The sequence below is a fragment of the Abramis brama genome (assembly GCF_963993115.1).
Source record: "Abramis brama genome assembly, chromosome: 5".
NCBI classification, from domain to species: domain Eukaryota; kingdom Metazoa; phylum Chordata; class Actinopteri; order Cypriniformes; family Leuciscidae; genus Abramis; species Abramis brama.
The window spans coordinates 5,314,848-5,342,244 of NC_139967.1; the positions used below are offsets into that span (position 1 = coordinate 5,314,848).

Here is a 27,397-nt window from a genome sequence, read left to right on the forward strand (position 1 = left end):
GTTCATATTTAATTTGAAAATTAGTATACAATAAAATATATATATATAAATTGGAAATAAAATCAATGGAAACAAAACAGAAATATTGTATTTGTTTTCCTGCATGTAACTGACATCAGAGAACATGAACAAGCAAATGTGTTTTTTTTTTTAAATATTAACCTAAAACTTTGACATACACCACACAATTTATGTTCTCAACCACACATATGGATTTTTTTTATGTTTCATTTATGTGTTTTTATTTATTTAAAGAAAATGTCAATTTATTTATTTGTTTTTTCAATTAAATATTTATTTATTTGTAGTATTTATCAATTTAATATTATTTTTATGTAAATTAATTTATTTTTACATTTATTTTACAGTTTTAATGTTGGGATCATTTACAGAATCATATACAGAATTATTTTCACATTTTTTGTTACTTTTGTGACATTTTCATTCTAATGCTATGATGAAATAGCTTTGGACTCTTGACTATCTGCATATACGTCACCAGATAGAAGTCTGTCGTTTTCACCGGAACATCCCGACATTACAAGGTCAAAAAGAAAAAGAAAACATTTAACATTATGCACAGATTGAATGTTCACAATAAGATCTATAATTTGCATTTAAAAAATAGATATAATTTTATTTTTCATGCTTACTTTAAAAGGAAAAAAACATTTTTGTAACCAGTGACTTATGAGCAATTGAGGATTTTATTTTATTTTGGGGGGTTTTTCAGACTTGACCACGGTCAATTGGGAGAAGAGCTTTCATAAAATTAATTAAAAAGTTTCCAGCTTGTAATTATAAGTTTGACGAAGACATGAATAAACCTTTTTTACTAGCTGGAAACTCATAATTACTGTAATTTCGACATGGTGTGAACGCATCATTACAGTGCTTGCAAATTTTTTCTTCTTCTTCTTTTCACCACCTTTCAGCAATTAATTTAACGAAAACTGCTTGTACAAACTCCATTCACATGTTGTTTTGTATCTCATTTTCTTATGTGTGCTATCCTTCCTTTTTGCCATTATATCTACCTTTATACTAAAACTTTATAAAAAAAAAAAATCTATTTGACTTAACCCTCCCTAAAACTTGACGGGAAGTGAAAAACCTCATTCAATTTTCCCAGATTTGATACTGTTAAGTATATTTTAGTAGCACAATTATACAATTATAATTATACAAGTACAATTATATCTTGACCTCCTGAAGTGGACGAATGAGATTTTCTGATGTTTAAGCACCTCCTTTCACTTGCCCTTTGTTTAAAAACTGATTTTTTTAAGTCAAGCCTTCATTTGTGGAAAGTGCTTTCACCTCTTTTCTATGCTGCGTACTTTCCATTGTACTTGACATTCCTCATAATACCAGCTCCAGCTGTGATAAATTGCTATATGGTGTGTTCAAATGTGTTTTAGGGGTGATTCATAGTCCAAGTTCATGTACAGAACTTTGCAAAAAGAAGAGAAAACTTCAGAATAATGTCACGGAGTTCATTCATGAAGTTGTGTGAACAACACACACCATCCGTGTAGAACCAAGCAAATGCGCACTTTGGTCAGAGTGGCAATTATGAGATTAAGGTGTTTACATGCCTGTTTGTTGCAATTATTTCAATTTATCTCTTTGTTTTTTTCTCTCAACATTTACGTTTCACCCTGTCGACATACTGAGGTGCAACTTATTTTCTGGAAAATAAGGTAAATTATAAAATTGTGCTGTATTATTAAAAAGTGCTTATTTACAGATTTTTGCACCAGTAAAACAAGCATATCGTGTTTTAATCACTGTTAATATTATGAGGTGGACCTTGGAAAAATGTGCACCCTATATACCCCCTCACACACAACAAACACACATGCAAACAAGTTCTCCATGTTGAAAAGTCTCTGCACCACCCGCAGATTATCACTCTGACAGGATCTGTGTGAGTGTGTGCATGAGTTTTTAGCATCTGTCACGCGTGTCACTGCACTTGCACACGTATCAATTACTCCTGCATCTGTAAAACACTCAGTCAAAGAGTCGAGCACGTCTCTCTCGCACTGCTGAGCGATTAATGGCTTGTCATCCTTTTGAAAGATAGAAAATGTTCTGTTTTTGCATCTGAAACACAGAGCCATCCTCTTTCTTGACCTAGATTCCTAGAGCATGAAATCTGTTGTACTCCAAACTTTTTGCAGTTGTGAACTTCAGTGAAGCAGTCAGTAGTTGTAATATTTCCGTTTCGTCCTCCTGACAGATGATTTTGTCATGCAGATGCTATGGTGAATATGTGAGTATGTTGCTCTGAAGGTGTCTGATGTGCCGGACCAGTTTTGGCAAAAAAGGCCTGATGTTTTCTGAATGAATTTCTCTGGAATCTGTAAATGTTTTTAGCATGTTCTGTGTTCTAGCCTACAAGAATGAACAATCACTGATGAGATCTCTTTAATATCTCGATTGTTTTATCTTAACAAGGAACTGTAGTGCTTCCAACAAACAGGTTAATAAAGTTGGTTACCGCCTTTTTTTTTGTAGTTCTTGTTAGTGTTAAATTTACTGGGAACAAGAATTATCCTTAGAGATAGAAGTTAAGTGTCATTTGCAATTTTCTCCCATTCATATATTCTTTTTACCCACTTAGCCAACTCATTTTTCATTGACGGGTATGAACATAGAGGTATGTGGGTTGTTACAGTATGTATGCATATGATATGAGTATGCAAGTACGTGTGGCCATGCAGATGTATGAGTATAAATGTGTTCGTTTGGGTATATGTGGTGTGTAAATGCATGTAATGCACATAGATGTATAATTATGTAGGTATATATAGTTTCTTTAAATATAGTTGTATATACATGTATGATATGTATACGTATGTATATATTATTACTATGCATTCTCAAAGTCATTTTATTCATTCATTTTTGTGTATTTAATTTTTCCTCATGTTTATATATTCATATATTTACTATATTTACACAGTCTGTCACATACTCATATAGTTTCTTGGAGTACAATGTGTTGGACTTATACTTATAACATCTACGAATGAGGGCAGGGCAGAGGTTTTGTTTCTGACACTTATTGTAGAACATATTGTGATTGTTATTAATGTTTCCCTGTTTATGAAAAGCTAAATAAAATAAATAAATAAATAAATTAAAAAAAATATATATATATATATATATATCAGTTGTTTATAGCAATGAAATAAAATGGAGAACAATTGGAGAAGTATCTGGAAATATAATTTTTAAACGGTTTGCTACTTGCTCTTGCTAGTCAGTCACAATTGTTACTGGGGGAGGGGCATTCCTGGTCTAGAGAGCATTTGATTGGATAGAATTTTGTAGTGCAAGATGAGTCATCAATTTTTTTGGTCTGTTTTCCTGTTAGAGAAAGAAAGCAGCACAACTGTTTTCAGCATTGATAATAATAAGAAATGTTTTCCTGAGCAGCGAATCAGGATTTCCGATCGAACGTGTGATGCTGAAGACTTGAGTAATGATGCTGAAAATATAGCTTTGCATCACAGGAATAAATGGCATTTTTAAATTGTTAAATCATGTTATTTTAAGTTATTTTAAATTGTAATCACGTTTCATAATATTACTGTATTTTTAATAAAATAAATGCAGCCTTGGTGAGCAATAAGAGACTTCTTTCAAAAACATTACCGACCCTAAACTTTTGAATGGTAGTACTGTATATCTACCTGTATCTGCTAGTGTATATCTCTTCAAACTTAAAGGGATAGTTCACACAAAAATGAAAATTCTGTCATCATTTACTCACCCTCATGTTGTCAGTAATCAAACTGTTGATGGGCCCCATTGACTTCCATAGTATTTGTTTCCCTATATATGGAGAAAAATGGTGAATGGTGAATGGTGCCCATCAACTGTTTGGTTACTGACATTCTCCAAAAAATATCTTTTGTGTTCAGCAGAAGAAAGAATTCATAGAGGTTTGGAGCAACTTGAGGGTGAGTAAATGATGACAGAATTTTCATTTTTGGGTGAACTATCCCAAGTAAAAAAAAATAATAAAAAAAATAAAAAAACTTTTGAACTTTTAAACAAAGCTTTGTCAGGCCAACATTGCAGGAGTGTTGTAAACAACCTTTGATTTTTTAGATAAAAATTCTGTTAAATGAATTTATTTAAATTTAAGTTAATTTAATTCTACTTTCATTCTGGTTTGAATTGCAATTCCACATCCTGTTTGCTACAGTACCTCAATTCAAATTCAAGAACTGAATTGGAATTTAAGAGGCATTCTCAATGGTTTCTCAAAATTGACTTGGTTTTACCTTTACAAATCAGTCTAATGGTTCGTAGATCCCCTGTTAGGGTGCATCAATCTGAGGTAGAGCAGTGATTGCTGTAAGTGCACTTTCATCCCTCGTGGGGTTTTGGCTGCTTTGGTGTCCTTCCCTGTTTTCATTGGTAATCTTCACTGATTAAAGGTCTCTCAAAGCGAGACTGTGTGTGTGGGGGTGGGTAGGCATGTCTTAGATGGTGTCTGATGTTTAAGAAATGATTTTTCTCTGGTGCTTGTTCCTGTCATCCTCTCCTGTGGATTTAGTGACTCAGTGTTTTGGGGTTTGGTCTTTCTGAGCGATGTCACGCTTGAGATCAGCCTGCTAATACTGGGCAATGAGTTAGCTTCAGCTAAAAAAAACAAGTGTGTCAGTGTGTGTGTGATTTGTTTCTGTAGGGTTTAAGTGGTGTTTGCTAAACCATCATTGTTGCTCTTGCTTAGCTTTAAAGGGCTAGTTCACCCCCCCCCCCCCAATAAATAATTCAGAAATAATTTACTCATTTAAATTTAGCCATTTTGCATATACTCATCCTCTCATTTTGTTCCAAGCCTGTAAGACATATTTTGAATTTTTTTATTTTGTGAACTACTCCTTATATGGATTTGAACAAAACCCGAACAACTTTGGCATCCTTTGCCGTCCAGGCAGGTGTGGTGAGTGGCGAGTTTTTGCATGGGTGAGAATCACACGTTAACTTCACAAAATGTAAAAATCCAAACCTTTTTAAATTTTCAGAGAGAGAGAGAGAGAGAGAGAGAGAAGTCCTCAAATGAGGGCGCTGGAGTGAGAACTCTTTTGGCTGTATGGCCTCATAACTCTGAAATGAGAAAGATGGGAAGGAAAGGGAGGAATCTACTTACAGCTAATCTACTTCCTCGCATGAACCCAAAGTCACACACACACAGCTGTGGAAAGTGTGTGAGGGGAGTGCGGTAAGTTAATAGCAGCAGAGGGAGTGACACAGTTTAAGAGTTTAAGAGCTTCTGTGTCTTTCTCCGGAAGACTCAGATGGGAAGAGTATCACCTCTCAACAACAGAAGAGTTAAAGAGTGTGTGTGTGCGCGTGTGTGTGTGTGTGTGTGTTGTGTGTGTGTGAGAGAGAAGGTAAAAGGATCCGTCTTCTAGAATTTAAACTCTCACATACCAAACACAGCTGCTCACAGCACACACTGCAAAAAAAAAATATATCTTCTTACTCAGTTTCTTTTGTCTTTTGTTTTCCAATACAAATATATAAACATTCTTACTTGATATGCACACTGACTTAAGGTACGCCTTGTTTTCTGAAAGTTGCATCAAAATTATATGAGTTTATATACTATAATATCTGGTAAAAATAAACTTAAGTAGTTTTTTTGTTTGTCGTTTATTGCCTCATCAATATTGTATTTTCCATGCTTAGTGTGTCTTTAAAGTCTGCTTTTTTCTAGGGAACAGTTTTGCAATGCATGAAAAATCTTGCCTTGACTAGCAGCAAGAGTGCAGAAAGTTTTTTAGTACATTTATATTCATTCATTTAGCGGACGCTTTTCAAGGTGACTTGGAAAAGATGCAAAATTCAATGAGAATGAAAATATCTGCGATAAATCATATGGAGCCTACAATATTACCAGTGCCGCAGAATAAGTGCAAAACAATTCAGAGAAAGAGTTTCTTTATTTTAAACAGCAAGTGGATTTCAGATGAAAGAGTCATGTTTCCAGACAGATAAACCCCAGGTTTTTTTGGGGAAAAATTAAATTAAACTTTGAAATCAGCAGTATAAGGAATATTACCTGCGCTGACTGACTATACACGAGTAAGGGATAATGTACAGGCAGTCGTTCATTATCGCAAAATAATGAGTTTATTTTGCAGTGTAATATTACTGTGCACATAACACGGCTGCTTACCAAATAAAAAAGCAAATAGACATGAAATATTGATTTGGGCTGAAATGATTACGTGAGAAGAAAGTGAGTGTGGAGTGAAATGAGAGGTATTTATCCAGCACAGATATGATTGTGTCCGTGTGTGTGTCCACAGTGAACGGAGGCTGGTCCACATGGACCGAGTGGTCGACGTGTAACAGTCGCTGTGGGCGGGGCCTTCAGAAACGAACCCGTAGCTGCACCAATCCTGCGCCTCTGAACGGGGGATCGCCGTGTGATGGAATGGCCATCCAAAAAATGCCCTGCACATCAGTGTGCACAGGTACCAAGATGCCACGTTTAATTTCACATGGACAGAAATGAGACAGAAGTGCAAGTCGTGAAATTGTAAAAATGCTTATCACATGACATTAGCACAAGATATTGATTTGTACTTCTGTCTCTAACAGCCTTATTTTTGTTTGTGTTTTTGTTGTTACCCTGACCATCACCCATAATTCTGCACGAAAGTCCTCTAAATGAGATTGTGTTTGTCATTTATGACAACATAAATTCAACATGGCTGACAAAAGTGGTGAAACTATTAACTTAGTTTGTAATGGAAAGATTCATAAAAAATGCATCATTGTTAAAAATAATTAGAATGATTATATTCTTTGAAGTAAAAAGTTTTTTTAGTTTTTTTTTTTTTTTAGATAAACATGCTTTGTACTTAGTGATATATATAGTGACTTATCAAACAGTATAAAAAAATCACAAATATTTCAAAAGATTAAATATAAAAAATGATCTATACATTTGTATATGACGTCACAATAATATAATGGCAATGGCAATTTATTTATATAGCACAATTAAATACAATTTACATTGTCCAATGTGCTTTACAGTATTAATAAAAATCATAAAAACTAACAACAATAAATCAACAGTACAAATATAGATTTGAATAGAATACCATAAAATAAGTGCTTCACCAACGTCACAATAATCATCACAACAGTGCTATTATTTATATTATATTATTGTATTTATTAATATTTTGATTTAGCCTTTATTTATTCTATTTTCAGTTTTCATTTGAGTTTTATTTTAAGTTTTAGTAATTTTGTTTTTATATTTCTTTTATTTTTCTGTTCTTTTATTTAATTATTTTTTTGTAATTTTTGTGCTTTACTAACGTTTGTACTTGCTTATTATATTTAGTTTACAAGGAACCATTTCTAATTTTTATTTAAGTTTAGGTAAAAAAAAAAAAATAGAATATTTTATTTTATTTAAGCTTTATTTCAATTAACAAATACAATTTTAATAGTTTTAGTTATAGTTAAAAACAACATTTAATATTTTATTTTATTTCAATCAAGAAATACAATTTTAATAGTTTTAGTTATAGATTAAAAAATCCATCTAATATTTTATTTTGTTTCAGCTTTATTTCAATTACAAAATACAATTTGAATAGTTTTAGTTATAATTATAGTTGTAGTTAAAAATAACAGCACTGCATGACATGTGGAAGTTTTCATAAAGCTCTGAGTTTGTAATCACGATACTCTTCTGAAACTAATTACAGTATTTCCGTCATGACGTAAACATACAGCGAGGTCAGTTCTTAAGCCTGAAAGAAACATGATAGGGAATTTATTTCAGATTTTTTTCCCACGTTGACATTTATTCATTTGGCAGTCGCTTTTATCCAAAGTGACTTCCAAATGAAAAATTCCTTCCATAATCAGAAGGATGGAAAATTCACTCTGAGACTATTGAATTACAAGTGAGGAATTCCTTTCATAAAAACTTCATTCTTTTCCAGTCCAGTTTGAGTTCTTCACCTCTTGATAGCATCAGACAAATGCATCTTTTCCAAGCCCATCAGTTCAGCTTTCAAGCCAGACTCTTCCCCTATACTTTGGCCCCTTGGGGCCCCTAAGGGCCGAACACATTTCCATTCCCTCCTGCCGGTGAGAGTCAGTTCTCTGTGAAGCAGGTGAGATTAAAGCATCTGAACCCAGCAGGAGAGATGCCAAAGTCAGACGCTAATGACTGACCCATATACAGCAGTGCACTTACTCCCTGTGACAGAATCCAGAGACAGGCTGAGAACCAGACCACAGCAGAGCCATGAACGGAAAATACTTTATTTTATTTTATTTTATTTTATTTTATTTTATTTTATTTTATTTTATTTTATTTTATTTTATTTTATTTTATTTTATTTTATTTTATTTTATTTTATTTTATTTTATTTTATTTTATTTTATTTTATTATTTTGGTGTAGTTACATTTTTGTGTGCAACATGCACGAGACATACAAGGCTCATTAACATATAGTTAAAGGGTTAGTTCACCCAAAAATGAAAATTATGTCATTAATGACTCACCCTCATGTCGTTCCAAGCCCGTAAGACCTCCGTTCATCTTCGGAACACAGTTTAAGATATTTTAGATTTAGTCCGAGAGCTTTCTGTCCCTCCATTGAGTGTCAGCAGCGTCTTACGTCAGCAGCGTCACTGCGGAGTCGTGAAAGCGGATTGACAACAGACCCGGAAGAGAATACAATGCTGAATAAAGTCGTAGTTTTTGTTATTTTTGGACCAAAATGTATTTTCGATGCTTCAAAAACTTCTAACTAACCCACTGATGTCACATGGACTACTTTGATGATGTCTTTATTGCCTTTCTGGACATGGACAGTATACCGTTCATACATTTTCAATGGAGGGACAGAAAGCTCTCGGACTAAATCTAAAATATCTTAAACTGTGTTCCGAAGATGAACGAAGGTCTTACGGGCTTGGAACGACATGAGGGTGAGTCATTAATGACATAATTTTCATTTTTGGGTGAACTAACCCTTTAATAGTCTTTATAATATATGTATATGTAGACCACAGCAGAGCCATGCATTTTATTTTATTTTATTTATTTTAATTTTATTTTATTTTATATATATATATATATATATGTATATATATATATATATATATATATATACAATGTTAATTATAGCATTTAAAACTACCTTGACCATAACATTTTATTGGACGAGGAATATGATAAATATTACAATATTGCCTCCTTAATAAAAATAATCAGTGTGTATCACAGTATTTTTAATACTTGTTTCTGTTGTTTCTGGTGTGTTTAGTTGATGGCGAGTGGGGTGACTGGAGCAAGTGGTCGGCGTGTAACACAGAGTGCACGCAGTGGAGGAAGAGAGAGTGTAACGCCCCGGCACCCCAGAACGGAGGAGAAGACTGTGACGGAGTCACGCTACTGTCGCAGAACTGCACTGATGGACTCTGCCTACAGAGTGAGTGCACTCTCACACACACACACACACACACACACACACACACACACACACACGGGGACCAAAAAATGTCCTCACAAGGATAATGATTTCAGATGTTGCCATCTTTGTGAGGACATAACTTAGGGATTACCAGGACCACACACACAAACACATACACACACACACACATTGTGTTTTCATGTTTTATGGAGAATTTCTATAGATATATTTATTCTTATACTGTACAAACGGTATATTCCCCTACCCCTAAACCTAATAAATAAACTTTATTAGCTTTAATTTTATATATTTTCCGTTTTCATTTTAATTTTATGTTTTAATAATTTTATGTGCTTTTATTATTTAATTTTAATATTTCTATTTAACTTTAATTTATATTTCTATTTATTTCATTTATTTTAGTTATTTTAGTACTTTAACTTATTATTTTTTAGTTAGTTGCCAAATCAACATTTCTAATTTTCGTTTCACTCCATCTCACCCAGAAAAAGCACACAAGTTGTGAGAAATCAAGATGAACAAAAACGTGACTAAAACTCAATAAGCACATACAGTACATTTACACTAAATAGTAACCACTAAACCTAAACACTATAAAAAAAAATAATAAAAAACAGTTATACAGCCAAATTGAAAATAAAGTAATAATCAGTTAAGATTGTGTACCAAATATTATTTGTAATTAATAAAATTTTACTTGGCTAAAGAAAGTTGTAAAATGACAGGCAGGGACTTTTGGGAACACTTTTGAGCGATTACTCAAATTAATATTTGATCTAGTTCGTAAGTGGTGATTATTAAAAAGAAAAAAGAAAAAAAGAAGGTTGTCTGCAGAATCTTGCATAAAACTTTCTCCGCCTCTGAATTGCTTTCCTTTTCAGCTGAATTCACCAACACCATGTGGATTATTGGTTATTGTCATCATCCGTTGGTTGCAGACCGTAGTTAACACAGTCCTTTAATGCAAGTTAACATGGCGACTCTGAAATACATCACATTACAACAAATAAATTGCTAATGTTGTTTCTTGTTGACTTTAATGCCATTAGTGGATTTGTGTATTGCTTCTGTATGTACTGTAATAAAGCACATAAACATGGTATTTCATTTGTTTCAATCACTGTTTCAATGGAGACGGTACAAATTGGTGTTGAGAATCTTTGAGAAACTAGTGGTTTGATCGTCTCTACAGAACTGACAGGTGACATGAATGTACAGTGAGGAAAATAAGTATTTGAACACCCTGCTATTTTGCAAGTTCTCCCACTTAGAAATCATGGAGGGGTCTGAAATTGTCATCGTAGGTGCATGTCCACTGTGAGAGACATAATCTAAAAAAAAAAATCCAGAAATCACAATATATGATTTTTTAACTATTTATTTGTATGATACAGCTGCAAATAAGTATTTGAACACCTGAGAAAATCAATGTTAATATTTGGTACAGTAGCCTTTGTTTGCAATTACAGAGGTCAAACGTTTCCTGTAGTTTTTCACCAGGTTTGCACACACTGCAGGAGGGATTTTGGCCCACTCCTCCACACAGATCTTCTCTAGATCAGTCAGGTTTCTGGGCTGTCGCTGAGAAACACGGAGTTTGAGCTCCCTCCAAAGATTCTCTGTTGGGTTTAGGTCTGGAGACTGGCTAGGCCACGCCAGAACCTTGATATGCTTCTTACAGAGCCACTCCTTGGTTATCCTGGCTGTGTGCTTCGGGTCATTGTCATGTTGGAAGACCCAGCCTCGACCCATCTTCAATGCTCTAACTGAGGGAAGGAGGTTGTTCCCCAAAATCTCGCAATACATGGCCCCGGTCATCCTCTCCTTAATACAGTGCAGTCGCCCTGTCCCATGTGCAGAAAAACACCCCCAAAGCATGATGCTACCACCCCCATGCTTCACAGTAGGGATGGTGTTCTTGGGATGGTACTCATCATTCTTCTTCCTCCAAACACGTTTAGTGGAATTATGACCAAAAAGTTCTATTTTGGTCTCATCTGACCACATGACTTTCTCCCATGACTCCTCTGGATCATCCAAATGGTCATTGGCAAACTTAAGACGGGCCTTGACATGTGCTGGTTTAAGCAGGGGAACCTTCCGTGCCATGCATGATTTCAAACCATGACGTCTTAGTGTATTACCACGAGGTGAGATCTTGCATGGAGCCCCAGTCCGAGGGAGATTGACAGTCATGTTTAGCTTCTTCCATTTTCTAATGATTGCTCCAACAGTGGACCTTTTTTCACCAAGCTGCTTGGCAATTTCCCCGTAGCCCTTTCCAGCCTTGTGGAGGTGTACAATTTTGTCTCTAGTGTCTTTGGACAGCTCTTTGGTCTTGGCCATGTTAGTAGTTGGATTCTTACTGATTGTATGGGGTGGACAGGTGTCTTTATGCATCTAACGACCTCAAACAGGTGCATCTAATTTAGGATAATAAATGGAGTGGAGGTGGACATTTTAAAGGCAGACTAACAGGTCTTTGAGGGTCAGAATTCTAACTGATAGACAGGTGTTCAAATACTTATTTGCAGCTGTATCATACAAATAAATAGTTAAAAAATCATATATTGTGATTTCTGGATTTTTATTTTTTTTGATTATGTCTCTCACAGTGGACATGCACCTAGGATGAAAATTTCAGACCCCTCCATGATTTCCAAGTGGGAGAACTTGCAAAATAGCAGGGTGTTCAAATACTTATTTTCCTCACTGTATGTAATCATGAGCCATCAGCGTGGCAGTTTAATTTGTCTGCTGGTGTTTAGAGCAGTGAGCTCTGAGAGAGAGAGAGAGAGAGAGGCAATCTCCTCTGTTTTGTGTTGTGTAATGGACCTCATGTCTCTCTCTCTCTCTCTCTCTCCCCGCAGGCACTTCCTCACTAAAGTTTAAACTTTTAAAAGTTCTTCCCCTTAAAAGTTGAGCAGGCACAATCCATTTAACCCCACTCAACTCAAGTCTCTCAACAGTAGCGTCTCCTGAGTGTAAATGTAGGTAGGGCAGATTCTGGGTCTTAGCGCTAGTCCGTGATAAACTATATTGTAATCGCTGACACATGCAGACACACTTTTGCGCAGGTCTAACGTCTAAGGGTGGTGCTCTAATGTTGATCAACAGGCTGATGAACTGCTATCTTAGTATTGCCTTAATGTAGTATTTATTGCCTCCGAGTGTCATTTTAGAGGTGAGGAAAAGAAAAAAAAACTATTCTCAGAACAAACATAAAACAACACAACATAAGGCTTTCATTAATTTGATACGAAGAACAGACATGCCAACTGGGCTGCCTTTCCTAAAAGCATTGTAGGCTTAAAGGGGTCATGAACTGCCTTTTTAATTTTTTTATATTGTTGTCTGAGGTCAACTTATGACGTTCGCTTGGTTTTTACATTCAAAAACATCAAAATGAATAAGTAATAGTCTATTTTCTACCCTGGTTTTGAGCCTAGCTCCTGAAACGCTCGGTTTTTATGGGCGTGCTGCATTGAAAACTTGGAAGTAAACGCCCACTGCTATGATTGGATAACAGTTTTGCATATTATAATGAGTTTCATGTAATGCGCGAATCGGTGGGCGGGGCTAAACAGGCAGTGTTGAAGTAGGCGTTGATCTTCTTCTGCGGAGGCGGTGTTTGATACTCTTTGACGTCATAGATCTCCACTTTGAAAAACCTGTCGTTCGCTGTGCCTGGTGTCAATAACAGCTTTTATTGGACTATCAAGGAAGTTTTCAGTTCTGAAACTTACAGGATATTCTTATAGTATGATGACCTCTTATATGTCAAAGCTCAAGGAAAATTTGATTTCTCAGTTCATCACCACTTTAAGTAGATCAACAGTGCTTTTGAGAAATGAAATATAGCTGAAGTGGATTGATATCATCTTGGTCTGGAGTTAGGTTTACACACTGAAACATGAAAATAAGTGGGGCAGTTTGACATTTGCCCCAATGGCTCTCAATCAGAGCGCGCTGCAGTTCCATTTTTCACCACAGATTTACATTGGATAATTGTGGGGCGCCGTAGAGCTGGGTAGGACTAAGGCACTCTCTGCCCAGCTTAGTATCATTGTACATGCCTGCCGAAGCCATACGCTAAATTTGAATATATCCTGCTCACGTTACGGTTTAAAATAGTCTAGAAAATCCACAAATACTGACAGAATGCTGAACACATTTATTATTGGTTCAGTAATATAGCCACAGCATCATTACTGCAGTCTTCAGTGTCACATGATCCTTCAGAAATCATTCTAATATGCTGATTTGCTGCTCAATAATTTATTGTCAATGTTAAAACTAGTTGTGCTGCTTGGAAATCATGATGCATCATTTTCAGGATACTTTGATAAATAGAACAGCATTTTAAATGTCTTTACTGACAATTTAATGTCCTTGCTGAATGATAAATTTAAAAAAAGTACTGACCCCAATCTTCCGCGTAGTTGAAATGGCAACAAAAAAAATAATACAAATTATATCAGCTTGTCAGTTATAGCTTGTCTGTAATTAAACTGCTCTACATGAAAAGATTGTAGATTGGCTGCAGTTTGAAACTAGGATTCCCACAATAAGTGTGACAAAATTGTGATAACCACATGTTTACCTGATTACCATCTCACCAGGGGAGCCTGACTGTTAGATGTTTCCAGCTGGTATGTGTTGGTACAGTATGTTGTTTCCCTCTGTCGGTGAGATTTCACGGGAATTTTTACATCTGCATGTTCAGTTTCTCATGCTCTCTTTACACCGTATCTTCTGTTTATGCATTTCGGTCTCACATCACCAAATCACATCTCGCTGTTTTTGTTTGACATTCATATTATTTTGTCTAATACCCCCCTTCCTCTCTCTGAAGGTTCAGTATATCAGCTATCCGTTCAGCCTAAAGGGACGGGAGAGGAGGGGTTTACATGTGAGTGTCTATTCTGTCTTTCATTTTCTTGCTTTGGTTTTCTGGGTCCGTATCTCTTGTCTCGCAGTATCTTTGGCTTTATATTCTCTCGCTTGCGCTCTGTTCCTCGCCGTCTACGGGAGTGAAAGCATGCAGTCTGTTTGTCAGAGTCCTTTGATTTGGTGTTTTGCTTCGTGTTTTGCACCATTTTATTTTCTGTGTTGTTTCCCAACTCACATCCACACATGCTTTGTCCCTTTCTCTCTCTCTCTCTCTCTCTCTCTCTCTCTCTCTCTCTCTCTCTCTCTCTCTCTCTCTCTCTCTCTCTCTCTCTCGCTCTTCCGCTGAGCACATTCACAGAGTTGAATGGAAACCTGAACATCTCTGGAGTAAAGTCAGGCTTGGCTAAAGTCTGTGTGCTGTTTGAAACAGGAGAACTCTCCCTGGTCTTGCAGTATGACCTGAAGCATCTCAGTAATTCTCTTTAAAGGCAACAAGAAATGAAAATTGATCCTATTTTCAGAAATTTCCTGTGCTTTATTTTTTCACAATTCATCTATGCATTATATTCCAAGATAAAAAGGCCAGATGCTATTTGAACCACACTGTAAACAGGATTTGTAATAATATATGAACATATGTATTTGTGTACATATGTACGATGGATTGGTGGATGGATGGATGGATGGATGGATGGATGGATGGATGGATGGATGGATGGATGGACGGACGGACGGATGTTGACTTGAAAACATGAATTCAAAATTATAATATATAATTTTTATAATTTATAAAAATTATAAAAAGATAATATATATAAGGAATGTTATTCATTCATATCATTAAAGAAAGAAGTTTTACATTTGAGATATCTTTTTACATTGGTTAATGTTTTTTTAAAAATTAAAAAAAAAAAAATCTTTAAACTATATTCTTTTCAGCTGATGTGATCATGACTTTGTGGGCAAGAAACAATAATATTAACCAATAACATCACAGCCTACTCTTTACCATCCAATCAAATCCCGATGGATAAAATCAGGCCCCGCCCTGCATTCCCACTCGATATTCTGCGTCACGCTGTGGAGGTTAAATGCCTTTTGAATATCGTTTCATGTGGTGTTTAATGGGAACCAGCAGCTCCTGGGCAGAAGGTAATCTGCATATACATGTTATTTACCTAGGCTTTAAACTTCTGTTCTGCAGATAATAACACGCAGATGAAGACTGTTATGGCGTATCCCTCATGGCGTTTGCCCTTTAAGAGTGTTTGACTTCAGATGTGAGCTTAGGGTTATTGTAGAGATTCTTCAAACTGGATTAAAACCGAAATGTTTGTTATGAACATGAAACCCTGAGAGATGAACCGAGGCGAATATCAAACAACATGATTCAGGCTTTCATTACAGGCCACCGCAGTGCTCTGTTCTTCATAAAAACATCTCATCAGTCATAACATCAGTCAGCCTGCTTCTTGTCTGTGATTTTACTATATTTACCCTCCTTTTATCTGTTTTGTTTTTATGTTGTCTTTCTGCTCTTTATGATCGGCTCACTTTTGAGCAAATGAAAGGCACTTTCAATTCCAGTTTTAAAGATAAACAAAGTCGAGTCGTGGCTGGTGGCCCAATGGTTAGTAATCTAGGCTGGTAACACAACGGTTTCAGGTTCATTCCTCAAGCAGAGAGCAAAGGTCACGACAATAACCATTAGCCGGTGTATACATGTAGTCGGTGCAATCAGGGTAGGGTGGCCATATGTCCGGATTTTGGTCGGACAGTCCGGATTTTAAGCCCCCTGTCCAAAAAGGAGGACAAATGAGTGTCCAGCTTGAGGCTGCGCCGGACACTCATTTGTCCTCCTTTTTGGAGTTGCACTTAAACGGCCTAAAAACCCCCGCTCTAGAATCTTTATTGGGACGCAGCAGCAAAGCGTCTAATGCCGGAAGGTCTCTGGTCAAACAAATGATTGGCTGAAAGCGGTGTCAAATAAATATCTGATATATCATTGGTTAAAAACGTAAACAAGCCTCCACGTTGTGGAGTCCATGTGCTGGCAACGTCATATCATAACGTTAACCTGCCGAAACGTCAGACCTCATTTAATCCGGAATGGACAAAAGAGCTACCCTGGTAATCCAGAGTTCTCGCGAGAGCACAAGTTGAATTTGCTCAGCGAGTTTACTCTGGTGTCGAGTAATGATGCTCATTAATTATGCCCCTCGATCCGAGCTGCACCAATCACATCGGGTTATCTGATATAGGCGGGCCAGAGGCGAGATGACGACAGCGCTGTGACGTTGAAGTCATTAGTAAACATTGCAAGATGGCTATGGATGAACACCAGTTGTTTGAAACTGCTTTGGCCGCTAATGAGCGAGTTAGACTTGGCTTTTTATCTAAAAGAGGAACAGAAGACGGCGCTCGAATCGTTCCTTTGCAAGAAGGGCGTATACGGCAAGAGTCTAATCTACCAGTTAGCTCCGCTGGTAGCTAAGCGTATGGGGCTTGTTGTGATTGGTCGTAGTGTTATCCAATTGCATGCAGTGAGATTTTCAAATGCATGCTTGGTGCCGCCCCTCGAGCTGGAAGATTTTCATTAGTCGACTCTAGACCATTAATCTTTTAGATTTAGGGCTGGATTTCCAGGCTACAAAAGAGCACGAATTTTGGCCATGATGACCCTAGAGGAGCTGTTCTCGTCTGAGCTGCTGCAGAGGGTGAACTTCTTTGTTAAGAACTGAAATGTGTATTTATTTATTTTTCGCATTCATTATTTGTTTATTTATGCATTTCTGTAATTTCCAGAAGTCCAGAAATGTTATGTTTTCTGGCGCTGTGCACTTTTCAAGACAGCTTCATCTCAGTGGTCAGTTTTTGAAACAGACATCACAATGTCTTGAATAAATACAAATACTATGAACAAACACTTTTTTGCCTCTTCTGTTACACATGGGTCTACATCAAGATATATCGTGGATCAAATTGTCTGGCAATGAATAGACTATTTCAGAATCACTGTATCATAATGCCATCGATATGATGGACAAAATTGTATTGTAGTTGCAAGTACACCAGAGTCCTATGCAATAATTAATGCCTCACTAAATGCCGCAAAGTGTCCTCCTTTTGGGTGTAATGGCCACACTAAATCAGGGGTGAGACCACATAAAAGAAAAATAGCAAACCGAACGCTGTGAGTGTGTGTTAGAAATCAGGAATGGTGAGAGAACATTGAGCTTGGTACATTTTTCATCTTCAAACCAAACTTGGGTCTTCAGTCGAGAAAGTTTAAATCCCGTCTGGCTAGAGCTCTTCTCATAATGTTACTCATTAGTTCAGTAGACGGAGAGTAGACGGTCTTTTGTGCCTGTTTGAACACACTCGACCTCCTGAATGTTTACACTATGAAATCAATCCGGTCAAATGTGTTTTCAACTACCTCTGGAAGATGTCAAAAGTGGACTAGCTCAAAACTTTTTAGACCCCATTTACACCTGTATTTAGCGTCTTCCTCTTGTGATCCGATCGACCAAAGCGCTTCTTAATATCAGGTGTAAACAAGGCCTTAGTGCAAATTCACATGCTGTCACACTGGATAGTTTCAATGTACTGTAATTGACAATTTTTTTACTATAGTTTAACTAGATTAAATTGAGTAGTTCATAGTTTAGCGAGTAACATTTTCAATAGCAACACTTGTATATTTTGATTGAACTGAGACCTGAAACATACTGTATGCAAATACTGTACACAAACACCTTTAGTTACACATTATTCATGCTTTGTTGTGTAACTGTAACTCAAAAATGCATTTTAAGTATGCAAAACATGCAACATGCACACAATGCATTGACTAAGCTCTCACGTTTACACACTAGCGACTGTGTTGCAGGCTTAGTGTTTTATTTTAGGTCTGTACTTATGTTGAACCATTTGTGTGTGTGTGTGTGTGTGTGTGTGTGTGTGTGTGTGTGTGTGTGTGTGTGTGTGTGTGTGTGTGTTTGAGGGTACAATGTTATCTCTTTTCTCCTGGAGCTGTATTATTTATTAATCATTTTGTGCAGTCGGCACCCCCTCCTCTACAGTCGCGATCTCGCTCTCCCTTCCTCTTTCTCTCGCACTCATGTTCAAAGAAAACGTTTAATCTTCCAGATACATTTTAATGGCTGCATTTAGTAGCTTGGCACTTTTATCATCAAAGCTTGTGTTAGAGCTTGTATGATTGTTTCTCGGGTGAAATGAGTTAAATGACTCAAGGCGTATGATGGCGAGAGTTAAAGAGGGACCGAATGCTGAAGAGATCTCTTCGATAAAACGCGGGGGTACTTCACATCGAAGCCAACAGGAAATGTTGTGCTGCTACAAAACACATTGATTTAGGTATTAAAATGAGTCTGATGCCTTTTCTGTGAGTCATCTGAAGATATTGCTCATACAGTTTTGGAGATGCTAACAATATTATTTTTACACATGTAAGATTAAGGCCCCTATCTTGCACCCAGCGCAATTGACTTGTACACCAACGCATGTATCATTCCTATTTTGCACCCGACGCACAACGGACTTTTCCCTCGGCAGACGCACGCCGTTAAATTAGGGAATGAACTTGCGCTCCCGGGGGCGGATCAGCGAAAAGAGGAGGCGTGTTCCGGCGCAAACGTTCCCTGGTGCTATTTTGCAGTTTCAGAAAACAATTCCGCCACAGACCAGGAAAAACCTAGTCTAAAGTCAGTGGCGCGTTATTCAGATGCTATTTTAAGGGCACATGCTTGGCCATAATGTAGCATGTGCACAACGCGCATACACTTTGCTTCTCTCATCTACACACAGATGCAGCAGTTTTAATTTTTGCAAACCATATATAATTACAAGGAAAAATATTCCACATGAGGGAAATTATTGTGGTGTCCATGAATATGTGAAAAAATAGGCATAAATCTAGCTTACACATTTACCCAAATTGTCATACGCCTGTTTAACCGAAGCTAATTTGGGTGGGTTTCTCCCGTCCCCATACAATGTCACTTCTCTGTCTTTTATGGCCCTGACGAGAACGTCGGTCATTCTGTCACAAGTCTTGCTGTGTGTATTGGTGCATTATCATGCAGATATACGGCAGCCTCTTCAGGGTACAATGTTTGAAGCGTCAGGAGCACATGGTCCTCCAGAATGGTTCGGTAGTCCTTGGCAGTGACGTGTATCCATCAAGCACTGTCATGAATGTCATATTACAGCTCAAACCATCACTCATCCACTGCTGTGCTTCACTCTGGGCAGCAACAGTCCGGGTGTTCAGCCTCTTTTAGGGTTTCTCCACCCCGTTACTCCCACGGATGTTGAAGGTGGACTCATTAGATAACAAGTGTGTCCACAGCCCAGGATTTGCAGTGTTGGCACCAATGAAACCAACATTTGGCATTGGCACGAGTGATCAAAGGTTTGGCTATAGAAGCCGACCATGAATATTGACTCTGGAGTTTCCTGATGAACAGTTTTGAGTCGAGGTGCGCATTTAATTCTGCAGTGAGTTGGGCAGATGTGGTTTTATGTTTTTTGGATCTGATCCGGCTTAGTACCTGGACATCCCTGTCAGACAGGACAGATTCCTCTTGTGCAGACGGTTATTCCTGTTGGATGCGGTTCATCCTATGTGGACTGGAGGTATGCCGACATTACCCTGGACTCCAGAGCTCTCGATACACCACAAAGACTCGCTGTCTTGGTCACAGATGAGTCAGCGAGACTCACACCAACAGTTTGTCCTCTTTTGAACTCTGATATTACTTCCATTATGTTGTGTGAATTGCAATATTTTGTTGTTCAGCTGTGCTATTGTTCTGATAATTCAACCTTCACACTCTGCTCTTACTGATGGAATGTAAAATCAGTGAAGATTGTCCACCAGGTTATGCAAACCTCCAACACTATCATTTTCATGGTAATAATGTTGCGTTTTATAATAATAATAATAATAATAATAATGTTGTTGTTGTTTGTGAGAGACTGCACTCCACTGAGAAGATGATAGTTTAACTTTCTTGAGTGTGTGCGCTCAGTAAATCCCCTGCGGATCGATGCCGAGGGAATCTGATAAGCAGAAGGTTCTTCCGCCCGCAGACGATCAAACTGCCTTCCCCTCATTAACCCCCTCAGCATCTGCACTGTCCAAACACTTTAATCACTTCCTTCATGCAATCAATAACCTTTATAAGTCAAGCGTGCTCCTGCATAGAAACAACCTTTCTGCCGCACGCAAACGCTCACGTATGCACATTCAAACATGACGTGTCTGAACACTCAAATGCATAAATGCAACATTACTTTTGCTTTCATAATACATTGTGAACGAATCTTCAGTATATGTTATTCCAATGAAAAAAAACATCTGTCTTTGTAGCTTAAAAAGAGACTAAAAAGAAAAAACAATTGAAAAATACTTCTAAATCATTTATCAGTATGAATTAATGTTAACCTCAACATTTACTACTATACATTCATTTTAATCAAAAGTTATATCAGTTAACATTAGTTTATGTGCCTGAGCTGACATTGAACTAACAATTAACAGCTGTGTTTTTATCAACGTTAAATAGATTCATAAATACTGTAAAATACTTGAATACTTGTTAGTCAATGCATGAATTAACATTAGGACCTTATTGTGAAGTGTTAGCAAAATTATTTGAATAATTATCTGTATAGAAATTCCTTCAACAAAGTCGATTCTGCGTGAAAGTCAATGTCTAATTTGTACACTGCATATCGGTATCACACATACATACACACACACACACAAACACAAACACACACACACACACACACACGCACACACACACACACCCACACACACACACACCCACACCCACAGATCAGCCCGTAATGGTTAATGAGAGAAATAACTAATGACAATCATGTTTGGTCACAGTCAGTAATCGAATAATATTAGTCATTAGGACACAGCTGTGATCAATTTTTCCACTAATTGTAAATTAATTATGGGTGTGAGCAAATCAATACTGCAGAGGAGAGATGACACTGCGGTCACTGAGGAAAAACTATGAAACAACATGAGAGATGATGAAAGGTCGCATGCTCAACGCTGTTTAGTGTGACCGCCTGCTGTGACACACACTTTAATGGCTGCTTTGAACACACACACACACACAGGTTTTTTTTTTGCTCTCAAGGTTAGTTATTTCACTGTCAAGTTATTTTGTTTACGGAGTCAAGCATCTCTATTATAATTGCTCATACTTACTGTTAATGTAAATATCTAGTTGTTATAAATCTAGTGCCCACAAAAAACACTTGCATGTATATGTATATATTTTTTATTAAAGTTACAATAGTTCATTCTACTTCACCCGCATACATACTGTACACTCACATAAAGCAATATATACTATATAGAAAAGCTGCATGATTGTTTATATCGTCACAAAATGTAAACTGTATTATCACACAGCTCTATATATAACGTTTTATATGTAGGCCTATTACATTGTTATCCGCATACATACAGTACACTCACATTAATTGATATACTACAGTATATAGCAAATCTCAACTGCCTGATTTTTATTTAATTGTAAGATGTAACTAAATTATCGCCCAGCTCTTTATATAAAGTTGTATAAAAATGTGACCCTGGATCACAAAACCAGTCATGAGTCGCACAGGTATATTTGTAGCAATAGCCAACAATACATTATATGGGTCAAAATTATCGATTTTTCTTTTATGTCAAAAATCATTAGGATATTGAGTAAAGATCATGTTCCATGAAGATATTTTGTAAATTTCCTACCGTAAATATATAAAACATTTATTTTTGTGAGTGAATGCAGCACAATCGCCAACATAAATGGACAACTTTAAAGGCCATTTTCTCAATGTTTAAATTTTTTTTGCACCCTCAGATTCCAGATTTTCAAATAGTTGTATATCGGCCAAATATCATATCCTAACAAACCATACATCAGTGAAAAGCTTATTTATTCAGCTTTCATGTGATGTATAAATCTCAATTTCAAAAAATGTACCCATATGAATTGTTTTGTGGTCCAGGGTCACAAATATGTCCAACTTTATCTGCATATACTTACACTGGGCGATATGTACTAAAATAGTAAATCTCAACTGTTTGATTGCTTGTATCGTCGCAAAATGTAAAGTATATTTTCTCCCAGTTCTAATCTGCTAAATGTGACTGTAAGGCATGAAGATATTAAGATATAATCATCAACTCTGCTTTGAAACAATTTTGTGTATGTGTTAGCATTTTGACATCATTTTTGCGCCCTCTGCTGGTAAGGTGGATCAGTGTGGGCCTAACCAATGAGCTTAAGTCTGTGAAGGACCCTAATGAATATTCATAACCCTGAGTCTAGTCTTTCTTTAAGACATGCTGGTGTCAATGTCAGCCTGATAAGTCGGATGTTTGAAGCATGAGTGGAGTTTTAATCTGTGTACCTTTGTTGCTTTCTAATGCGACTAATGAGTGATGAGCGCCAGCGTGCGTGTGCTTTACACATCCAATAGATACGTAAGAGGGGATTTAAGCACACACACACTTTAAACATCAGAGACTGTGACGATTTTAGCTGCTTCTCTCTTTGATGTTTCAGAGCTGCGGTTTCATTTTGGCCCTGATCCCCTTTTAATCTTCACATACACAAATTCAGAACTCTCTCACACACACTCAGAGAGAATCCACAGTAAAAAAAAAGGGGGTCGGATGAACATGTCACTATTGTTCTCCTGCAGTCTGCTGAAGAATGAGGCTGATTTCCAGGAAGATGAGCAATATGCCATGTAATAATTTATAGCCTCATTAAATTAAAGGACTGGATTCTCTTCTCTCGCAGTCTGACTATTTTCAGGGTGCTTTTTTCATCTTCCTGCAGTCGGCGGTCTAATTTTCTCTCTTACTGTGAAAACTCCTTTTTAATGATTGATGCACAGGGTTTATATACTGATTAATGCCATTGTTTTAAAGGCCATTCTCAGGCGTGACCTTTAACCCATATGCCGCTACGATGATCTGTCATTTGAAATGAAATACTGCACTGAGTGTTAAAAATAGTTGGTGAATCAGTAGGCGTTATTCAACCATTTTAAACAATAGTGTGCTACTTTATCATATAACATTGCTTGCAAGAGGCATTCAGTTATCGTCTGTGCAAAAAATGCTTTGTTGGCTTTGTTTAATTCAATTTTGTGCAAAGCAAATATGCTATTATGAAAATAACATTTGATTTTACCCATCTGAATGTGTGACTGGTGTGGCATAATAACAACATTTAGTATTTCTGCACTATATAGTATGTATACTGCGCATAGAATGCTAATTTTCTGAACACATTATATGCCTGGATCAGTGCTATTTTAGTATTATTTATAAACTATTATTGTATTTATTAATATTTTGAATTTGCTTTTATTTTATATATATATATATTTTTTTTTTTTTTATAATTAGCTTTCATTTATTTTTATTTCAGTTTTAGTTTAAGTACTTCAACTTAGTTACTTCAACTTAAACTCATTTTATTTTGCTTACTTTTCCCAGGGGGTCATTTCTAAAGGTTTTCATCTAATATTTAATTTTTTAATTTTTTTATTCCATTTTATTTATTTATTCCACTAATCTTATAGTGTTTTAAAGGGGTGGTTGATTATGATTTCACTTTTCTAACTTTAGTTAGTGTGTAATGTTGCTGTTTGAGCATAAACAACATCTGCAAAGTTACAATGCTTAAAGTTCAAAGCAAAGGGAGATATTATCTTTTAAAGAAATCGTTTTTTAAGGACTACAACAAACGGCTGGTAAGGACTACACGACATTCTCCTAAAATTTACATAAACCCTGCCTCGGAACACGATTTATAGATTATCAAGACAGAATATGCTAATCAATGACTAGAAGATAACTACACACAGGGGCGCGGGAAGAGGTTTTAGGTTGGGGGTGCTGATTTTTTTTCAGGGGTTCAAACCTGACTGCACATCACATTTTTGACTTTATTGATTCTGCTTTTATTCGTAATGCAATGGACCGGTCAACGGGACATAAATTAATCCTTAAAGGATGGGACTTTATGGGACATTTGCACAAAAATTATAAATAACTTACCGTAGCCTATTTTATAAGTCGCTCCGGAGTCGCATATCAGTCAAAAAATGCGTCACGAGGAAGAAAAAACATATATAGCTTAAGTCGCACTGGACTAAGTCGCATTTTTTTAGAAATTTATTTCACATAAAAAAAAAAAAAATGTTACAGACAGTTCTCCGTTACGGACGTGAGCGCTCTAAAGCGGCACTAAACGAATGTTTTAAAACTTTCACACAGACCTCAAACTGAAAGCACAAAGCCTGTCTTTAAATTTAATTTAGTTTTGTATTAATTGTATCTTCATTTTAATCGATGTTTCATCAACCAATTGTCTGGGTTTAATAAATAAGAAGTATAGGCTATTAGAATAGATAATCAGGACACGGAGGCGCTGGCGAACCTGGAGCTCGTCTCATAATGAACCGAAACTCAGCGTAGGCCTATAAGGTAGCCTATTGCCTCACAGACCTGAGACAGATAGATAGCTTGAAATGTCTACTTTTAAGAAGAACAATTCAAAACGAAAGAAAACAGACTGCGCTGCTTATGTAATTCGTATGAAATGTGCATTTCTCTCTGGCGCTGCGAAGATCGCGAGTCGTCAACTTCATCTTATAGCCGACACTGACATAAAAAATAACTGTTTTATTAGTAAACAATTAAAATGTCTCCTGCTATATTTTACACATTTGCCTGTTCCTTACAAAACACTGACAAGTGGGGTTTTTGACTCTTTTTTTTTTTGTTTTTTTTTGAGCAGCTGCGGTCAAATTCTTTCGACACACACACAATATTAGCCTACGTAACACTCTGCGCTTATGTTTTAAAAACATAATGACCTGTGTCTGTCTGTCCCGCAGCGGCTCCGGGTGGAGATGAGGTGCCGCTGTACGTGGGCATCATCATGGCGGTGGTCATGTGTCTGGTCGTCTCTGTCATCGTGGCTCTGCTCGTGTATCGCAAGACGCATCGGCGCTTTCACTCTGACATCATCGACTCGTCTGTGCTGAACGGCGGGTTTCAGCCTGTCAGCATCAAACAGGCTCGCTCAGGTGAGACAATACACCTTTCAGTGTTGAGCTCGGATTGGTTAGCAATTCAAATTACTTTTATTCAAAAAGAATGCATTAAAGTGACAGTAAAGACATTTATAATGCTACAAAAGTTTCTATTTCAAATAAATGCTGTTCTTTTGAACTTTCTATTCATCAAAATAATCTTGCTAAAAAAAAAACGTGATTACCACAAAAATATAAAGCAGCACAACTCAACATTTATAATAATAAGAAATGTTTCTTGAGCAACAAATCAGCATTTTAGAATGATTCATTTTATAATATATTCAAACAGAAAAACAGCTTCATATTTCACAGGAAATATGATTTGTACTGTATTTTTCATCAAAAACAAAAATGCATTCTTAGTGAATGGTAATGTACATAAAAGAATTAGGGTCACAAAATGAATTTATTCAATTTATTAAAAAAATATTATAATATATTTAAACCATAAATATTTATTTATGCGTGTGTATTAATTGTATATTATTTATATTTATTATATATATATATATATATATATATATATATATATATATATATATTATAGAGTATTTATTTATTATTGTGACTGTTGGTAGAATTTTGGAAATTAGATGTTGGAATTTTTGGCAGACTTTCTTTTGTCTGCAGAACAAATATCGTTTGGACGTTCTTCAATGATCTCCTTTTGTGTTCTGCACAGGAAAAGTAATAGGCCTACAGTTTTGGAATGAAACGAGGGTGACGAAATGATGACAGAATTTTCACTTTTGGGTGAACTATCCCTTTAATCATAAATGTAACTATTTTTGAATATGGGTGTCTTTTGTCATATTGCTGTTTTTAGGCTTTTAGGCACTGTAATCATAGCTTGGTAATACCAAACTCTGCTACTTCGCTTTGCTTCGTAGACAGAGTCTGGCATGGCATAATTGAAAAGCGTTTTCTTTCTCGCGGGGGGGCGCTTGTCTGAAGTTTAAAATCATTGGTTACCCGTAAGCCAATCACATAACGTTTGGTTATGGCGTGTGTTATGCGCATGCTCAGCCGCATCTAACTTCCACTGTAAACACATGTATGATGCGAAAACAAAACCATCGAGCTCTCAGCCCGCCCTCTGTTCGTTGATTGGCCGGCTGTTTTCAGGCCGGAGGAAAACGGAAAGCTCTGACGCTGTCTCAGACTGAGTACAGAAGCGAAATGAAATTGAGCGGAAGTACGAAGTCTGACGTAGTCAGGTTACTGTAATCACTGAATTACATGCAAATCACTGTTACACACAATAATGAGTGGATTATTGCTTTAGTAAAACATTCAAAACACTATTCAGACAGAATCTCTCTCACTGCTGATTTCAGTCAATGCAACAGTTTCAGCAAGGAAGTGTGTGTGTGTGTGTGTGTGTGTGTGTCACCGTAAGACACAGGAATGATTAAAATTCCAATCAAGTGTTTAACGGAATGGAAGGCAGTGTCCCGGTGTTAAATTGTGAGGTGTGTGTGTGTGAGAGAGAGAGAGAGAGAGAGACGCAGGTAACATTTCATTTGAGGAACATTAAAATGCCTGTCACTCTCCAACCTGAACAGGTTATCATCAATGAAGAATCGTCGTTCTGCTCGCTCTCGTATTGTCTCGCTTTTCTCCTCATTCTCTCGCTGGTTTTCTGTGTTAATTGAACATGAAGCGGGCTGTGGATGTAAATGGCGAAAGCGGCAGTGAATGAGTTGATGAATACAGCGGTAGGGGATGTTTTGATGGTAAAGCGAGGCGTTCCACATCCCTCAGTTCTCCTGTTTTGCTCTTTCCCGCCAGAGGCTGTAGATTTGGATGCGTTTACATCGGC

At 36.7% G+C, this 27,397-nt stretch overlaps 1 protein-coding gene across 2 annotated transcripts in view; it reads left to right on the top strand.

Moving 5' to 3' along the window:
- Window positions 1-27,397, top strand: part of unc5ca (unc-5 netrin receptor Ca) — a 137,764-nt gene that overhangs the window by 95,163 nt on the left and 15,204 nt on the right. For both annotated transcript variants that reach the window (XM_084113752.1, XM_084113753.1), the window contains exons 6-8: window positions 6,339-6,506; window positions 9,337-9,501; window positions 25,375-25,566. In XM_084113752.1, coding sequence (XP_083969878.1) covers window positions 6,339-6,506; window positions 9,337-9,501; window positions 25,375-25,566 — 525 coding nt within the window. The remainder of the gene's footprint in view (window positions 1-6,338; window positions 6,507-9,336; window positions 9,502-25,374; window positions 25,567-27,397) is intronic.